The following is a 15,518-nucleotide window of genomic DNA, read 5'->3' on the forward strand; positions in this document are numbered from 1 at the left end:
GTGCTGTACTTAATTGTTGAACATTCTCTTTTTTTTGTTGTTGTCTGTGTCTGCTGTCTGTCTGCTGTCTGTCTGTCTAATCAAATCAAATCTCCATCGGAAAGTGGTGGTTTCTGCAAATGTGAATATATCATTTCTCGCTTTATTAAAGAACAGGAACAAAGACAGGAACAAAGACAGGGGTCAACAATGGCATGTATTTGTATTCTGTTGTGCGTAACAGTGTGACGGCGGCGGTGACAGTGACAGTGACAGTGACAGTGACGCCGTAATCGTATTTGCCGGAACAAAGTCAGTCTCAGGGGCAGACGTTGACTATTTAACGAATGTCAATTCTTCCCCGGACTCATTGGTAGCGCCGCCGGGGGGGGAAGCCACTGTTGATCGGAACGCCGGCTTCCAGTTTTTTCATTTTTATGCACCCACACCTCCCTGCGCTGGGTGCACGGCTTTAGATATCTATAACGGGACAGTTCGCAGTTCGCAGTTTGCAGTTCGCCGTGGCGTCACACACAATTTCCAATTTTCCCGCGGGGCAAAGTGCGGCACATAACACCATCCACACGTATTATCAAGAAGAGAAGAGAAGAGAAGAGAAAGAAGAGCAAGATCTGCAACTCACGGAACTTAACCAAACCAAACCAAACCAAACCAAAATAATGTGATGTGACAGCGTCTGCCAAATAAACAAAGGTACGTCTCAAGTTGTGGGAACTTATTCCACTGACTGAAATCTATTGATCATTCAACCGCTCACTCATCACCACTCACTCAGCATCGGCTCGTCCCTTTTTATATATTCAAATCTCTCATACAGTACAATACAATACAAGACAATACAATACATCCATCGATCGTCATCGAGCTTCTTTCTGTTGTCTTGTCACCGATGTCGCTGTCGCTGTCGCTGTCGCTGTCGGCCTTGCGTATGGTTCTCTTCGCGTTGTTTTCCCATCAGATTTCCCTCTGCTTGCAATTTTTCACTTTCTATATTTCGTATTTTTTTTTCACTTTCCCTCATTCATTCATTCATTCATCGATCCATCCCATTAGACAACATATCTTCGTTTCTTCTTAGTTTTTTTCCTTCTATATTATCAAAAGTTTTTTTTTGTAGTCATAGTACCAAGTATTATTATCACATCTTTTTTTTCAAGTTGGGTTTCTTCTTATTTCAAGAACCATTTGTTTGTTTAAAATCTTAATCAAGTAAAATACCGATTTTATACTTTCTGTTGAAGGTTAAAAACAACATTAACGAAAAAATAAGCAAGCAAATATGACTGTGACCACTCCTTTGGTTAACGGTACATCTTACTGTTTAATTAAAGCTTACTCTCAAGATTCATACAAACAAGCCATCGAATTTTATTCCAAATTCTTAGCATTAGATGATTGTTCCACAGATAATACCACTCAAACAACAACATTATCCAATGGTTCCATCTCATTAAAGATTAAATTGGAAGAAGACAAAACTTTACAATCCAAAACTGAATCTCAAATCCAATTCTTAAAATCAATTAAAGATACCAAAGATTGGAGATCTCACGTCGCAGAATCCCTCGTATTCAACACTTCAAACATCATGTTAAATAAAGACACCTTAACCACTCTAAACGCTCCAACTCAATCATTCCCAAGTGATCTATTCCCAATGCAATTATACACAATAGATCCATTAGGTAACATCATCGGTGTCACTTCCACCAAAAACGCTGTATCCACAATGCCAACTGAACCACCTTCCACCAAAAAGGCTAAATTCTCAACATCAACATTACCATCAAAAGTTCATTCATTCACTGACTTATCATACCGTATGCAAACTACAAATAATTACCCATCATTACCTGGTAAACAAATTATAGACCCAACAAAACCTAAAAAGGCAATCGCTGTAATGACTTCAGGTGGTGACGCTCAAGGTATGAATTCAAACGTTCGTGCCATCGTAAGATCTGCAATCTTTAAAGGTTGTCGCGCTTTCGTAGTAATGGAAGGTTACGAGGGGTTAGTTCGTGGTGGTCCGGAATATATTAAAGAATGTTCTTGGGAAGATGTTCGTGGTTGGTCCACTGAAGGAGGGACTAATATTGGGACCGCAAGATGTTTGGAATTTAGACAACGTGATGGTAGATTGCTTGGTGCTCAACATTTGATTGAAGCTGGTGTGGATGCTTTGATCGTTTGTGGAGGGGATGGATCATTGACTGGGGCAGATTTGTTTAGATCAGAATGGCCTTCTTTGATTAAAGAATTGTTGGAAAATGGAAGAATTTCTAAAGATCAATTCCAAAAATATCAACATTTGAATATTTGTGGGACTGTCGGGTCTATTGATAATGATATGTCAACTACTGATGCTACTATTGGTGCTTACTCTGCCTTGGATAGAATTTGTAAAGCTATTGATTATGTCGAAGCTACTGCTAATTCTCATTCTCGTGCATTCGTCGTAGAAGTTATGGGTAGAAATTGTGGTTGGTTAGCTCTTTTAGCTGGTATTGCTACTTCTGCTGATTACATTTTCATTCCAGAAAAACCTGCTACTTCAAGTGAATGGCAAGATCAAATGTGTGATATCGTCGCAAAACATAGATCTAAGGGTAAGAGAACAACAATTGTTATTGTTGCTGAAGGTGCCATTTCCGCTGATTTGACTCCAATTTCTCCAGCTGATGTTCATAAAGTTCTTGTCGATAGATTAGGTTTAGATACAAGAATTACCACTTTAGGTCACGTTCAAAGAGGTGGTACTGCTGTCGCTTATGATCGTATGTTGGCTACTTTACAAGGTGTCGAAGCTGTTAACGCTGTCTTGGAATCTACTGCTGATACCCCATCTCCATTAATCGCCATTAATGAAAACAAGATTGTTAGAAAACCATTAGTTGAATCTGTTAGATTAACTAAATCTGTCGCTGAAGCTATTCAAGCTAAGGATTTCAAAAAAGCTATGGATTTAAGAGATACTGAATTCGTCGAACATTTAAAGAATTTCATGGCTATTAACTCTGCTGATCATAATGAACCAAAATTACCAAATGATAAGAGATTGAAAATCGCTATCGTTAACGTTGGTGCTCCAGCTGGTGGTATTAACTCTGCCGTTTACTCAATGGCTACTTACTGTATGTCTCAAGGTCATAAACCATATGCTATTAACAACGGCTGGTCTGGTTTGGCTAGACATGAAAGTGTTCGTTCTTTAGAGTGGAAAGATATGATTGGATGGCAAAGTCGTGGTGGTTCTGAAATCGGTACTAACAGAGTCACTCCAGAACAAGCTGATATCGGTATGATTGCTTACTATTTCCAAAAATACCAATTCGATGGGTTAGTCATTGTTGGTGGGTTTGAAGCTTTCGAATCATTACATCAATTAGAAAGAGCTAGAGAAAGTTATCCAGCTTTCAGAATCCCAATGGTCTTAATTCCAGCTACTTTATCAAATAATGTCCCAGGTACTGAATATTCATTAGGTTCTGATACAGCTTTGAATGCCTTAATGGAATACTGTGACGTTGTTAAGCAATCTGCTTCTTCTACAAGAGGTAGAGCTTTCGTTGTCGACGTTCAAGGTGGTAACTCTGGTTATTTAGCTACTTGTGCTGCTTTAGCTGTCGGTGCCCAAGCTTCTTACGTTCCAGAAGAAGGTATCCCATTAGAACAATTACAACAAGATATTGAAACTTTAGCTGAATCGTTCGAATCTGCTAAGGGTAGAGGTAGATTTGGTAAATTAATCTTAAAGAGTACAAATGCTTCTAAGGCTTTAAGTGCTACTGATCTAGCTAAGGTTATGACTTCTGAAGCTAACGGTAGATTTGATGCTAAACCAGCTTATCCAGGTCACGTTCAACAAGGTGGTTTACCATCTCCAATTGATAGAACAAGAGCTACCAGATTTGCTATCAGAGCAGTTGATTTCATCGAAGAACAACAAGAAACTATCGCTGCTGCCCGTGCTGCTGACGATGATTTCAAATTGGATGACAAGGTTGTCTCTGCTACTGCTACTGTCTTAGGTGTTAGACGTTCTCACATCGTTTTCAACCCAATCAGACAATTGTATGATTTCGAAACTGATGTGGAAGCAAGAATGCCAAAGGTTATTCACTGGCAAGCAACCAGAGAAATTGCTGATCACTTAGTTGGCAGAAAGAGAGTTGATTAAAATTTATGAACATTTTCTCTTTTAATATACCCTTACCCCTACATTCCTAATCATCATTAATTTAATCCAATGTTCTTTAGTTAAATGCTACTCCTGCATGTTACGTCAAAATGCATTATTATCTTTAATTATTAAGGACGACCTGTCCATCGATCCCCAAAACCGAAATCTCCTTTTTTCCCAACTTTTTAATGACAAGTTATAGAATATCTCTGGAAAACGTTTGCACGTACTTGTTTTTCTACGATCTTTATTTTTATTATTATTTTTATTTTTTTACCAATTAGACTACAACCATATTTTCTAAGTAAAGAATCTTTATGTATATTTTTTTGAATATGTGATATATAGATGAATAAAAAAAAATATCAAACAAAACATGTATCTTTTTCTTTCCTTTCTATGCCTTCAAATATCCTTCCTTATCTTTATTAAATCGCCGAGATATCATAACATCACGGAAATAAAAGATATCGTAATATTAAAATTAATATATTATCGACGATGGGGAATTAATAATGTTTAAAAGGTAAATAAACTTCAGAGCAAGAACTCAATAAGACCTTCAAGTGCATCACAGAAAAGGGAAGCAAGTGCAATTGGTACAACCATCACCGTGATCTAGTTCAAGGTCATATATAATATTATGACCAAATTAACGGATGGAATTCCGCCTAACACAAAAACGTCTCTTACTCCCACACGTACTCATACATCCACGCCAGCATCTCACCCATCTTCACCACTATCCTCTTCTTCATCATCTACTCTACGAAACTTAAGAGAAACCTTCAAATTTAAATCTAGTAGGAAGTCTACTTCATCGAAGAAGGATCCTATACCGTTACATACGAATGTGAAATCTAATCATAGAACATTGCAACGAAAACCATTATCAGAATCACCATCGAAACCCTCAACACCAATCCCGAAGAAGAAATCATCTTTCTCGTCACCATCTTCAAATGATAAGACCACAATACCTAATAATAACAATAATAATAAAAGGACATCAGCTCAAAAAATCTCTCTTTTTAAATATGACAACGTCCAAGTAATGAATTGTTTTGTCCCTATATCTGCATCATCAACAAGAAGATCCTCATCATCTCATTCTAGCTCGAACTTTGCCGATTCTCATAGCGATAAGAGTGATTTATCCAATACGATAAGTGTAAGGATAAAACCGACATCATTAATGGCTCAAGGCCCATTAGAAATTTATCAAATTTTTACTCCCGATATCTCTTCAAATATGAAAGGGTCTGTAAATGGAAACGGAAATGGAAATGGACAGACGATGAATTATTTATCAATTGGAAGAAACAGTAATATCATTCATCCACTGTTACCTAAATTGAAAGTTACTAAATTGTATGGTGGTAGTGGAGCTAATGATGGTTATAAATATTTTATAAATTTTTATAATCCTGAACGATTTTGGGAAATAGATTTTTTACCTATCCTGGGGAATGATATGAGTGTAAATGAACCGTTACAAAATGTTATAAAGGAGTTTGAAAGAGTTATAAGTAAGGTATGTCAATTTGCAATAATTGAAGAAGAAGTTGAAGATGAAGGTCAGTTGGGAGCTGACTCATTAGCAGAAAATTCTAGTGTACACATTAATCGACTGAATCTAATATACACAGATGGGAAGGTGTCAGACACTACAAGCTACGAACCAAAGAATATGATAGAAGAACAAAAACAAGATACTAGCGATGATGACGATGAATTGAACTACTTATTAGAAGATATAAACGAAGAAGAAGAAGAAGAAGAAGAAGAAAAGGAAAACAACGAGAGAGTCCAATCGCGATACATACCTCCAACTCAAGTACGAAGGAATAGCACATCTGATATTTTACCCGCAGAAAATAAAATACAAGATGCATTCAGAAGGGCAATGGAAAATTGTTCATATTCATGGGAGCATTTTAATGGACTGAAGCTTAAAGAAAGTAACGATAGTAGGCGAAGTATGATGATACAACCTATCCTGACAAGAGATACGGACCAATCTTTAACTAGGAAACAAATGCTTATACAAAATAGAAGATCTATATCTTTATTCTCTAATTTACATTAACCCAATAATATAATATATTCTTATGATTTGCAAATAATACTACGTTTCTGACACCCAAATTGGTTTTGGCGCAACGGAACGAAGGATGGCGAGTTCTTAGTGTGTCAAACATACACCTGGGTCATTTTTTTCTAATCCGTTTCCTGTGTATTTCTGGAAACAACCTAGAAGAATGGCAACGTCCTTTATTTTTGGACTTATTTAATCAAAACTTCTTATTGCGGCGCAGAGAACAAAAGTCAAAAATTGCCGTTTGCCGCTGACAAAATATGTTGTTATGACGAAACGAACAGAACATTAAACAAGATAAAAGTAATAATGTTTGATTTAGTATTTTGTATTTTTGCATTGTTTTGCTTTGCTTTATAGGTGATGTTATAAAGTAAATAGTTACAATAATAAATGACTATAAACAAGATATATTATAATATATATAAAGTGAAAAAAAGCGGGAATACTGCATTAACAGTACGGGAAAGACAAAGAGTGAGAGATTCATCATACATAGATCGTTTAAGCTTGTTGTGGCATTGATTGTAATGGATTACCATCTACATCCAAACCTTGTTGCATCATTAATAATTCTTGATTTCCTGCAGTTTCAAATTGTAGCCCACAACCTAATTTACTTTGATTTTTGAAATGATCAATTTCACCACAGAATAAGACAGATAAAGTTGGTAAGATTTTTCTTTCTAAGAAACAACCAATTTTCCCGTTGGAATCTATAATCCCACGGAAGATAGATTGTCTATATTCATACTTAGCACCAATAGTAGTGGATCCCTCGACTGTTGGTTGGATACCAATTGGAGTGCCAACAACAGGATCAGTAATTGGAACCATACCGGCTTGTAAAGTAGTTTCAATGGCAGCTTCCACATTTGGAGTAATTTTCCTCCAGAAGGAGGCAACAAGGACACCACTAGCTTGTAATTGGCCTGAAAAGATCCAATCTTGTTTCTTAGAGACGTAACGGGTTAAATATGATACACCTGCATCAGCTGGAGCAATTGCTTGAGGTCTGGAGTAAAGGACTTCAAGACCAAGAGCCAATTGTGGAGTAATACTTTGTAGAAGGGAACCCACGGCGACACCTGTGAAACTACCATCCTTTGTGGCGAATTGTGGATTTAATGTCTTCAAATTGATGGAGAAATCGGAAGCTTGGTAATCTTGTTCTAATTGGCACATTGTTGGTTGGCCATTGGCGATTTGTATGTTTGCCTTGGAAATGTTTGTTTTGTCCCAACCGTAATTAAATCTACCAGATAATGACATGTCGTTATCTAAATTACCTTGAACGAAAAGGTTATCATCTGCGAAAAGAGCTGAGAATGCATAGTTTGGTAAGTTAGTTGATCCAATGGAAAAAGTATGAGAAGTTTGGAAGGCAGGATTTAAAGCGAATGCCTTATTTAGATCAGCTCTTAACCCTGTAAAGAAATATTGAGATAAGAAAACGTCACGAGAGACTTCTTTATTCAAATTTTCCACTGTACCTGGGTTCACTAGAGAAAGACCCTTTCTGTGAGCTTGTACTTGGTTATAAGTATCTATGACATAACTTGAAAGTGGGTTAGAAGACCAGAAACTTCCCTTAGATTGTTCGATAGTCATTGGAGAGACGTTTGGATCGGTTGGAAGTTTGTTGAAATCTGACATTGATACAGGAGCAGAAGACATGATGCTGATGATGATAGTGTGTCGTAAGGGCTTATTCTACAGTAAACTAAATAAGAGTACAAGCCGTAGTTTAATCTTATCGCGATTGCTATTGCTTCTTCTTGATAAGTAGAAACCTTGGCCTCCCACTTTGAACAAATCCTTTGAAACTTGTTGGTTTCTGGAAAAGTTTTCGTCTCTCTCTTTCTCGCCAATTCGGTAACTTTACGCTTTGACCGTTAACGCACCAACAGTCAACAACAAATAGTATATATATATATCTTCTATAAGATATAAGGTTACAAGATATAAGATACAAGACTAAGGATAGTGCAATGATGTAACGTATCTGTAATGGTAATATATATACATAAATTTGATTATAATGGTTAGTCCTTCACTTATACTTCTATATAACTATAGAAAAGTTATCCGCGTCGCACTTCATTCGCAAGACAAGACCAGACACTTTGGATTATCGCATGGATATAGGGAAGAACAGACACTGTATAAGACTACAATTGCTTACATACTTTTTTAATAATAACAATAAAATAATATAGATTTTACTTGTAAGTTTTGTTTCTATGGGGACATGATGGTCTTGGAATAAAAAAAATGTGTCACAAAATATGCTGCATGGGTTGCAATTAGGAAGTTAAAGTTCATTCATATTTGTGCTCAACAATTGTATATTAAAATAGGATACAAATGGCTATAAATATTTTCGATTACATGAGTACATAATCTACAGCTTATACGGAGGAAAGATGTACACATAATATATAGATGTCTAGAATTTATGATTTTGGACAATGTTCTTAATCATATCTCTTGCGGTCAAATAACTAGTTCTCCATAAAGTATATAAATCCAAAGTACTTGAGAAAGTATCCAAGAATCCAAATGGTAACATACAAGGGATCCAACCTTGAGCCAATTCCAATGCAAACGAACCACTAGTCATACTATATTGTTTAGCGTATCCCATTGGTAAATGATGAGTCATACCTGGGGTATAAATTTCAGGCATTGTAGCATGTGGTAAAGCAGCCTTTTGTTCACCATGTAATATAGTGAAATAATCATTTGCAAAATGGACACCACTATGACCTTCTGTACCGACTGCTGTACCGAACAAGATTACGTATTCTGAAATGGAGGCATGTAAAATGATCATTTGACCCATGGCACCACCTGCATTGTTGAAGACCCATTCTTCGTTAGAATATTTGTTAATATATTCTTCACCGTAATGGGCAGCTAAGGCGTCCCTGACATCTCTTAGTAGGGCTTCTGTATGGAAATGTTCAGATGATGGATCATGTTTGACTAGGACTGAGTTACAAATTTGATTCAAAGTGACTGGATCGAAGATAAAATGCTTTGGTAACCATGTAGTGAACAATTGCTTTAGGATGTAACCTGTGGTCGCTAGGAAAACTAGAACTGTTAACAATCTCATTCTTTTCTCACTCTTGTAGTTTTATGTGTATTACCTTTTATTTCTCAGAAGGAAGGAAGAATTGTTTGAGAACAAATTAATCTGGGGAGCAAGAGAAGAATAAGAGCTCTATATATAAATATATAACCGGAGATGCCCTTTTGTAATTGCGATCGAATCTTCTTGCAAGGCTTCTTGTCTTGATTTGTTTTGTGAAACGATATTTTGCGTATACGTCGTAACCGTTTAAAACGTTAAATGCGACACCTTTTTGGTGTAGTTAAACGAAGGAACAAGACCCCATTGAAAAGAAGATGAGGCTTATGATTCAGCAGCTAAATGGACTGAATGGTATTAGGAAAACTATAATAGTCTTTGATTCTTTTCTATTATGTATTTACTTCACTTTATCTTACGAAAATCTGTGGTTTACTTATATTATTTGGTCATAAAGTAATATGCGAAAGAAACTGGTTCATCCATCCATCTTGACTTCTCGAAGAAAACTTGACAAAATATGCCCTTATTCAGATTATATATAATCTCTCATTTGGTAGCAAAGTATACTTACATCGATATATATATATATCTGAAAGATGAATAATTTCTTTCTTTCTGTTACTAATTACTGATGTATTCCCCTCCTAGGAAGTAACTAATTCTGGAAGAGAGAGCTAGCTACACGACGTTGCAAACATAAAGCTCACTAACATGGAAGGGAATGGGATAATAATGATGACAAACTGAAATGCTACATATTCTTTTGTTAATTATCATACTCTGCCAAAAAAAATTTTATGTAAGTGAGCTTATAGAGTTTAATTCACTTGCAAGTAACACCTGCGCTGCTGGACATTCATTAGTCATATGAAACACAACTACAACTACAACTAACAACGAATGATAAACCCCACATATCCAATACAATAAAGCATATCCAGGAGAAATAAAACACCCCATAGTTATATCAAATGACTCCTGAACAGAAAGCCAGAGTAGAAGCAAATAGGAAAAAAGCTTTAGAAAGGTTGAAAAAAAGAGGTATATTAAATAAGGAACAAGCTAAAACAATAGCAAGTAGGAATGCACAACCAGTACCTCAACCAGTTATCCAGAAACTAGCTTCTGTATCTCCATCCACAAACGATTTACGGGATCAAAATAGAACTAATATCAACGGCAACATCACGAATGCTCAACCTTCCAATAGTGCAGATAGTAATATGACGCCTGCTGCTGCTGCTGCTGCTGCTGTTCCACCAAAGAGACCATTAGAGAAGATAAGACCAAGCATACGAATGAAAGATTATATAGAATATGATTTCTCCACAATGCAAAATTCAAATGGTGGGTATATAAACCCACAAGATAGACTAAACCGATCGTCTGAAGATTTCGATTACAATGATCCAGACTTTCTTGGATCGAAGAAACAAAAGACATTAGATGATTGGAAAAGAGAGCAAAGAGAACGAAAGGCTATATATGAGAATATGCCACCACCGGAACATATCTCGTTGGCTCCGAAGTGTGTGGAATGTCAAATTAATATTGAAATGGACCCGGTTTTAAATGATGTTTTCAAGTTACAAGTTTGTAAATCTTGTGCTAAGGAGCATCCTGAGAAATACTCGTTGTTGACAAAGACTGAATGTAAGGAGGATTATTTCTTGACTGATCCAGAATTAAACGATGAGGAATTGTTTCATAGATTGGAGAAACCAAATCCTCATTCAGGGACATTTGCTCGAATGCAGTTGTTTGTTAGATGTGAGATTGAAGCATTTGCGTTTAAGAAATGGGATGGTGAAGATGGATTAGATAAAGAATGGCAACGTCGTGAAGAAGGGAAATCAATGAGAAGGGAGAAAAAATATCAACAACAAATTAAACAAATGAGAATCAAAACAAGAGCACAAGAATATACTAAGAAGCTATTAGAAAAGAAACATGGGATACTACATGTTCATGAATTTAGTGAACCGATGAATGGTGGGAAAGATGAAGATGGGAATGATATTTTGAGAAGGAGATGTGTTGGATGTGGGTTAGAGACAGAAGAAGTTTCCATATAGAATTTAATGTGGCAACTAAATCTAAATAGCATTCAAAGTGACGCAATTTCGACAGTATTGACAAGCTTCAATATATACCAGCCTACAGGATTGTGTTCGCCATTACTTCTCAATTTTGGGGACATCTAATGTATGTATACCATCTATGATAGACATAGCACATGACATGACATGACACGCTATTTTGACGAACTAAGACGGTTCACGAGATAATAAGCATGTCTCAAAAAAAACACAAATATTCGTTGTTCTAATATAAGTTTCTCTTATTTGAATACTTTAACTACATGTACGGATATATATATATTTTTTAAATAGCAACACATTTTCCCGTGAAAGGCATTGTAATTATACTTAGTCTTTTAATTTATTTAACTTAATTAACTAATCTTTTCTTTTCCCCTCAGGCCATTAAAAATAAAATTGAACCTAAGCCAAGCATACCAGAAGCGATATACCAAAAAATGGACGAACTCCAAAATCCCTTTTGAATCTTCCTAGCAGAAGTCTTATGTCTATTTTCTAAGCTTCTCTTAACCATAGACCTTAAGGATCTCTTTTGTAAGGATCCAGTTTCTGATGCACCATCAACTGTACCAGTATTTTCCACAGTATTACTCGTATCAGTTGGATTCAAAGTTTCAGTAGGTAACATCATCGGAGGTTTATAAGCCAAATACAAAGGTTGCATAGGGGATTGATCAAATTGATACAATTGTAACGACCAAACCCCATGGTACGAGTCAATTTGTACAGAAAATGAATGGAATGTTTCAGTTTGATTATATCTTGTATAAGTGGAGATACCATCATCGTTACATGGATCACTGAATAGTTGTCTCCCGTCAACTTCGATGGGATGTAGTATTAGAGTACCGTTAGATAGTATTTCGTATTTACCATGCTGGTAAATTAAGGAAGCCATGGGACATGTGGGGTCCTTTGGATTACCGGAGACTTGATATGTTGCTTCTTCGAACCATCCATCTTCTGTGAAGGAATATGAAATACCAGGTAAAGAGGGTTCAATCAAGAGTTCATCGACTGGATCATAGAAACCTGGGCCTGTAAAGACTTGATTGGATTTGGATGACCATGTACCATACAGGGACTGTGCGTCACTGTCAGCTTTTGTTTTATGGAAGAGTATCGTCGTTTGTAGTAGGAAACCTAACAGACTTGGTAATAGCATTCTTTTATGTTATATTAGTTAATATGTTGGGTCAAAGATAACGGAGAAAGAGACCTGCTTCTTGATCTTGACGCTACAATTGTAATATAATATTCCTGAAGCAAAATGCAACAATACTCGATATATCCTCTTCGAAGTTAACTAATAGTGCATATTGTATATACTTTAAAGAATCTCAAAATTCTAAAATTAAAACAATAAAAACTGAAATTTTCCTGATTCGGAATCATACGATGTTTGGGTCTGCACGTGATGCAAAATATCCACAATACAGTTTACGGATATAAAATAGCCGCCCAGCAACTGGGAAGCTATATTCGTTAATCAAGAATCATTACTAGAGTAACTCTTATAGAATGAAGATATGGTTGGTAGAGTGTCTATGGTATTATTATGGCGAAGGTAGTCGTGATGATTTGTATAGAATATATATATATACATCTAGGGTCTGAATAACCCCATATATCTTGCGGGTAATTTGCATTTTCAACGATAATCAATGAATTTCTCTATGGAGTCTGTTAAAGAGTTAATGGTCTCCTCATTGTCAAGTTTGAATAACAATGAAGAGGATAACCCCAAGAGGACCGTTTTCAAAACTCGAGCCACTAATGTAACGTCTCCAGTATCTTGTGACTTCAAAGATGATGAAGAGGAAGGAGAAGAAGATGGAGTTGAAAGATATAATAAAGCTGGTGATGGTCGAGATATTAGTCTCTCTAAAACATGCCTCGTCGGTTCATCATTGATTTGAATGAAATAAAAGTTTATCGGTGAGGAATGTCGGGTTATAGATACCTGTAGTTTCGAAAAATGAATACCATTTTCAGGCAATGGTTTATGGTGATTCATTGTCGTCAAATCTATTTTTTTCAAATCAACTTGCAAAGAATCCAAAGAAATACTGTTAGCTTTGATATCAATGTTAATGTTGCCAGCCTCTGATTGATCATTTCTTAATATATCGGTCACGGAATCGTTCGCAATAAAAACATGTTGTATCAATGTAGTGTAACTTGGATAATTAATGGACATGAAGCGTAACATTTCATACCGTAGGGAATCCCATGTATCTCCATTATTATTCGAGATTGTAAATAAACTGAAATCAGTTTTTTTATTTATCTTCAAATCATAATACATTTGATAATCTTGTAAAAGGAAATCAGATTCTGACATTTTATTGATCGGTATGATTTTATTAATGAATAAAGGATTGTTCCTTTTCCCAGGTATTGTTATTGTTCTATTCATATAATCTATTTGAAAATTCCGTTCAGATAATTTATTTTCATCAATGAATGCAAAACATCTAATTTTACAGTTAGTTTCATCAACAATATTTTCTAATCTTTTTCTTGTCATCCTTTCTTGTCTTAATTTGTCATGCTGTATTTTATGAATTTTTTCTATTGACGATGCCTTCTCTTGAACTTTTGCTAGGCTCTTATTTTGTTCATTTAATTTGGATTGAGATATTATTTTGTTCTGTCGCAGTGATATATTTAATTCATTTGTTTTAGTGATTAAATTTTGTATAGCTAATATCTCTTGATTCATTGACTGTATTTCTTTATCGTTATTCGAGATTTTGCCTTCAAATGTTTCACATTTCAACTGCGTCTCCTTAAGCTCAAGATTTAAATGTTCTTGTTCATTTTGTAAAGCACTCATTGGTATGTTTTTTTCAGTTTTAAACTTTTCGAATTCCTCTTTTAATTCTATTTCAAAATCATGACATTTTTTCTCATTTTCATCTTTAATCTTATTAAATTTCTCATTAACATCATTCAATTGTAAATTTAATGAATTAATTTCATCTTGGATATCTTGACTGGGTTTCATATTCTCTACATCGTTCAGCTTCTGTTCACATTGTATACTTTTATCGAACCGTTCTCTATCCAATTTATTCTCCAGTTCTTGCACTTCTACAGAAAATTGTAATTGTAGGTTATTCACAATCATAACCTCATCTCTCCCGATCGTATCCAACTCCATACATCTCATATCTAGTTTCCCACTCAATTCGTGGATAGTCCTCATTATAGACGTAATATCATTCAATTTGTTTGAATTCTTCAAAATGAGTTCAGGTATTTCAAAAGTTTTAAAATTATAGATATCTTTCTCAATTTCGACAATGGCGTTCTTTAAATGATTTATACCTTTCATTATCTTTCTTTCACGTCTCTTGAATGTTTCTATAACATTATTATCGCCATTGTACGTGAGTACTCTCCCTGGGGTATTGCTTTTCCTTTCGATATTATTATTAGAGGGGTCGAATGAAAGTCTTCTTGATGATGACGGTATTGCTATTCGAGATGATGACATTGTAGTATGAGAATTGAAATGGTTGGTTACATCCTTTAGCATGGGGGATCTCGGTATAGGTGACATTGATAATTTTGGTTTTTTATATACAGGAGGTTCAATCTTATTATTCTGTCTTGTATTGTTATTATTATTATTATTATTAATGGTGGTATGATTATATGATAAGAAGGGTATCCTGGATTGGTTACTCATTTTCAGTATGTGTGTTGTAGTCTCGAAATGCAATTGTTAATATATATGTGTATGAATGTATGTAATGCCGATGCAGTATTGGTTTCTATAAAAGATGGAGAATTGTTTCTCAAAAATGTTTCGAGGTTGTTTCAACTTTACCTTAGTTTGTTGTACCGACACCTAGACTTAAAAAATTAAAGGCTTCTGGTTTTCTCCCCCAACACTTTTAATTTTATACGAGACCACGAATACGAGAAATTGATGTAGCCTTATCTAAACTGTATTTCTTCGTAACAAGCTCTACAAACCCACTTCAAGGACATCCATCTATGTATTTACCCGTCATCTAGACCAAA

The 15,518-nt window shown here is 35.4% G+C and overlaps 7 protein-coding genes across 7 annotated transcripts; 3 read left to right on the forward strand and 4 right to left on the reverse strand.

Annotated features, from left to right (window-relative positions):
* Positions 1–1,279: 1,279 nt before the first annotated feature.
* On the forward strand, positions 1,280–4,180 carry PFK2 (6-phosphofructokinase subunit beta; the record flags this gene model as incomplete). Its single annotated transcript, XM_003671823.1, has 1 exon — positions 1,280–4,180. One exon carries the CDS (start codon positions 1,280–1,282, stop codon positions 4,178–4,180), a length of 2,901 nt encoding a protein of 966 aa, XP_003671871.1.
* A 646-nt stretch (positions 4,181–4,826) lies between these two features.
* On the forward strand, positions 4,827–6,272 carry INP1 (Inp1p; the record flags this gene model as incomplete). Its single annotated transcript, XM_003671824.1, has 1 exon — positions 4,827–6,272. One exon carries the CDS (start codon positions 4,827–4,829, stop codon positions 6,270–6,272), a length of 1,446 nt encoding a protein of 481 aa, XP_003671872.1.
* A 513-nt stretch (positions 6,273–6,785) lies between these two features.
* On the reverse strand, positions 6,786–7,958 carry TOM40 (TOM complex pore protein TOM40; the record flags this gene model as incomplete). Its single annotated transcript, XM_003671825.1, has 1 exon — positions 6,786–7,958. The coding sequence occupies one exon, from the start codon at positions 7,956–7,958 to the stop codon at positions 6,786–6,788; it is 1,173 nt and encodes a 390-aa protein (XP_003671873.1).
* Positions 7,959–8,730: 772 nt separating this feature from the next.
* Positions 8,731–9,402, reverse strand: ERG2 (C-8 sterol isomerase ERG2; the record flags this gene model as incomplete). The annotated part of the gene is made up of 1 exon (XM_003671826.1): positions 8,731–9,402. One exon carries the CDS (start codon positions 9,400–9,402, stop codon positions 8,731–8,733), a length of 672 nt encoding a protein of 223 aa, XP_003671874.1.
* A 950-nt stretch (positions 9,403–10,352) lies between these two features.
* On the forward strand, positions 10,353–11,456 carry RAD14 (DNA repair protein RAD14; the record flags this gene model as incomplete). The annotated part of the gene is made up of 1 exon (XM_003671827.1): positions 10,353–11,456. One exon carries the CDS (start codon positions 10,353–10,355, stop codon positions 11,454–11,456), a length of 1,104 nt encoding a protein of 367 aa, XP_003671875.1.
* Positions 11,457–11,859: 403 nt separating this feature from the next.
* On the reverse strand, positions 11,860–12,648 carry ROT1 (Rot1p; the record flags this gene model as incomplete). Its single annotated transcript, XM_003671828.1, has 1 exon — positions 11,860–12,648. The coding sequence occupies one exon, from the start codon at positions 12,646–12,648 to the stop codon at positions 11,860–11,862; it is 789 nt and encodes a 262-aa protein (XP_003671876.1).
* Positions 12,649–13,134: 486 nt separating this feature from the next.
* CIK1 (Cik1p) lies at positions 13,135–15,180 on the reverse strand (the record flags this gene model as incomplete). Its single annotated transcript, XM_003671829.1, has 1 exon — positions 13,135–15,180. The coding sequence occupies one exon, from the start codon at positions 15,178–15,180 to the stop codon at positions 13,135–13,137; it is 2,046 nt and encodes a 681-aa protein (XP_003671877.1).
* Positions 15,181–15,518: the final 338 nt, after the last annotated feature.

The sequence above is a fragment of the Naumovozyma dairenensis genome, chromosome 9, assembly GCF_000227115.2.
Source record: "Naumovozyma dairenensis CBS 421 chromosome 9, complete genome".
NCBI classification, from domain to species: domain Eukaryota; kingdom Fungi; phylum Ascomycota; class Saccharomycetes; order Saccharomycetales; family Saccharomycetaceae; genus Naumovozyma; species Naumovozyma dairenensis.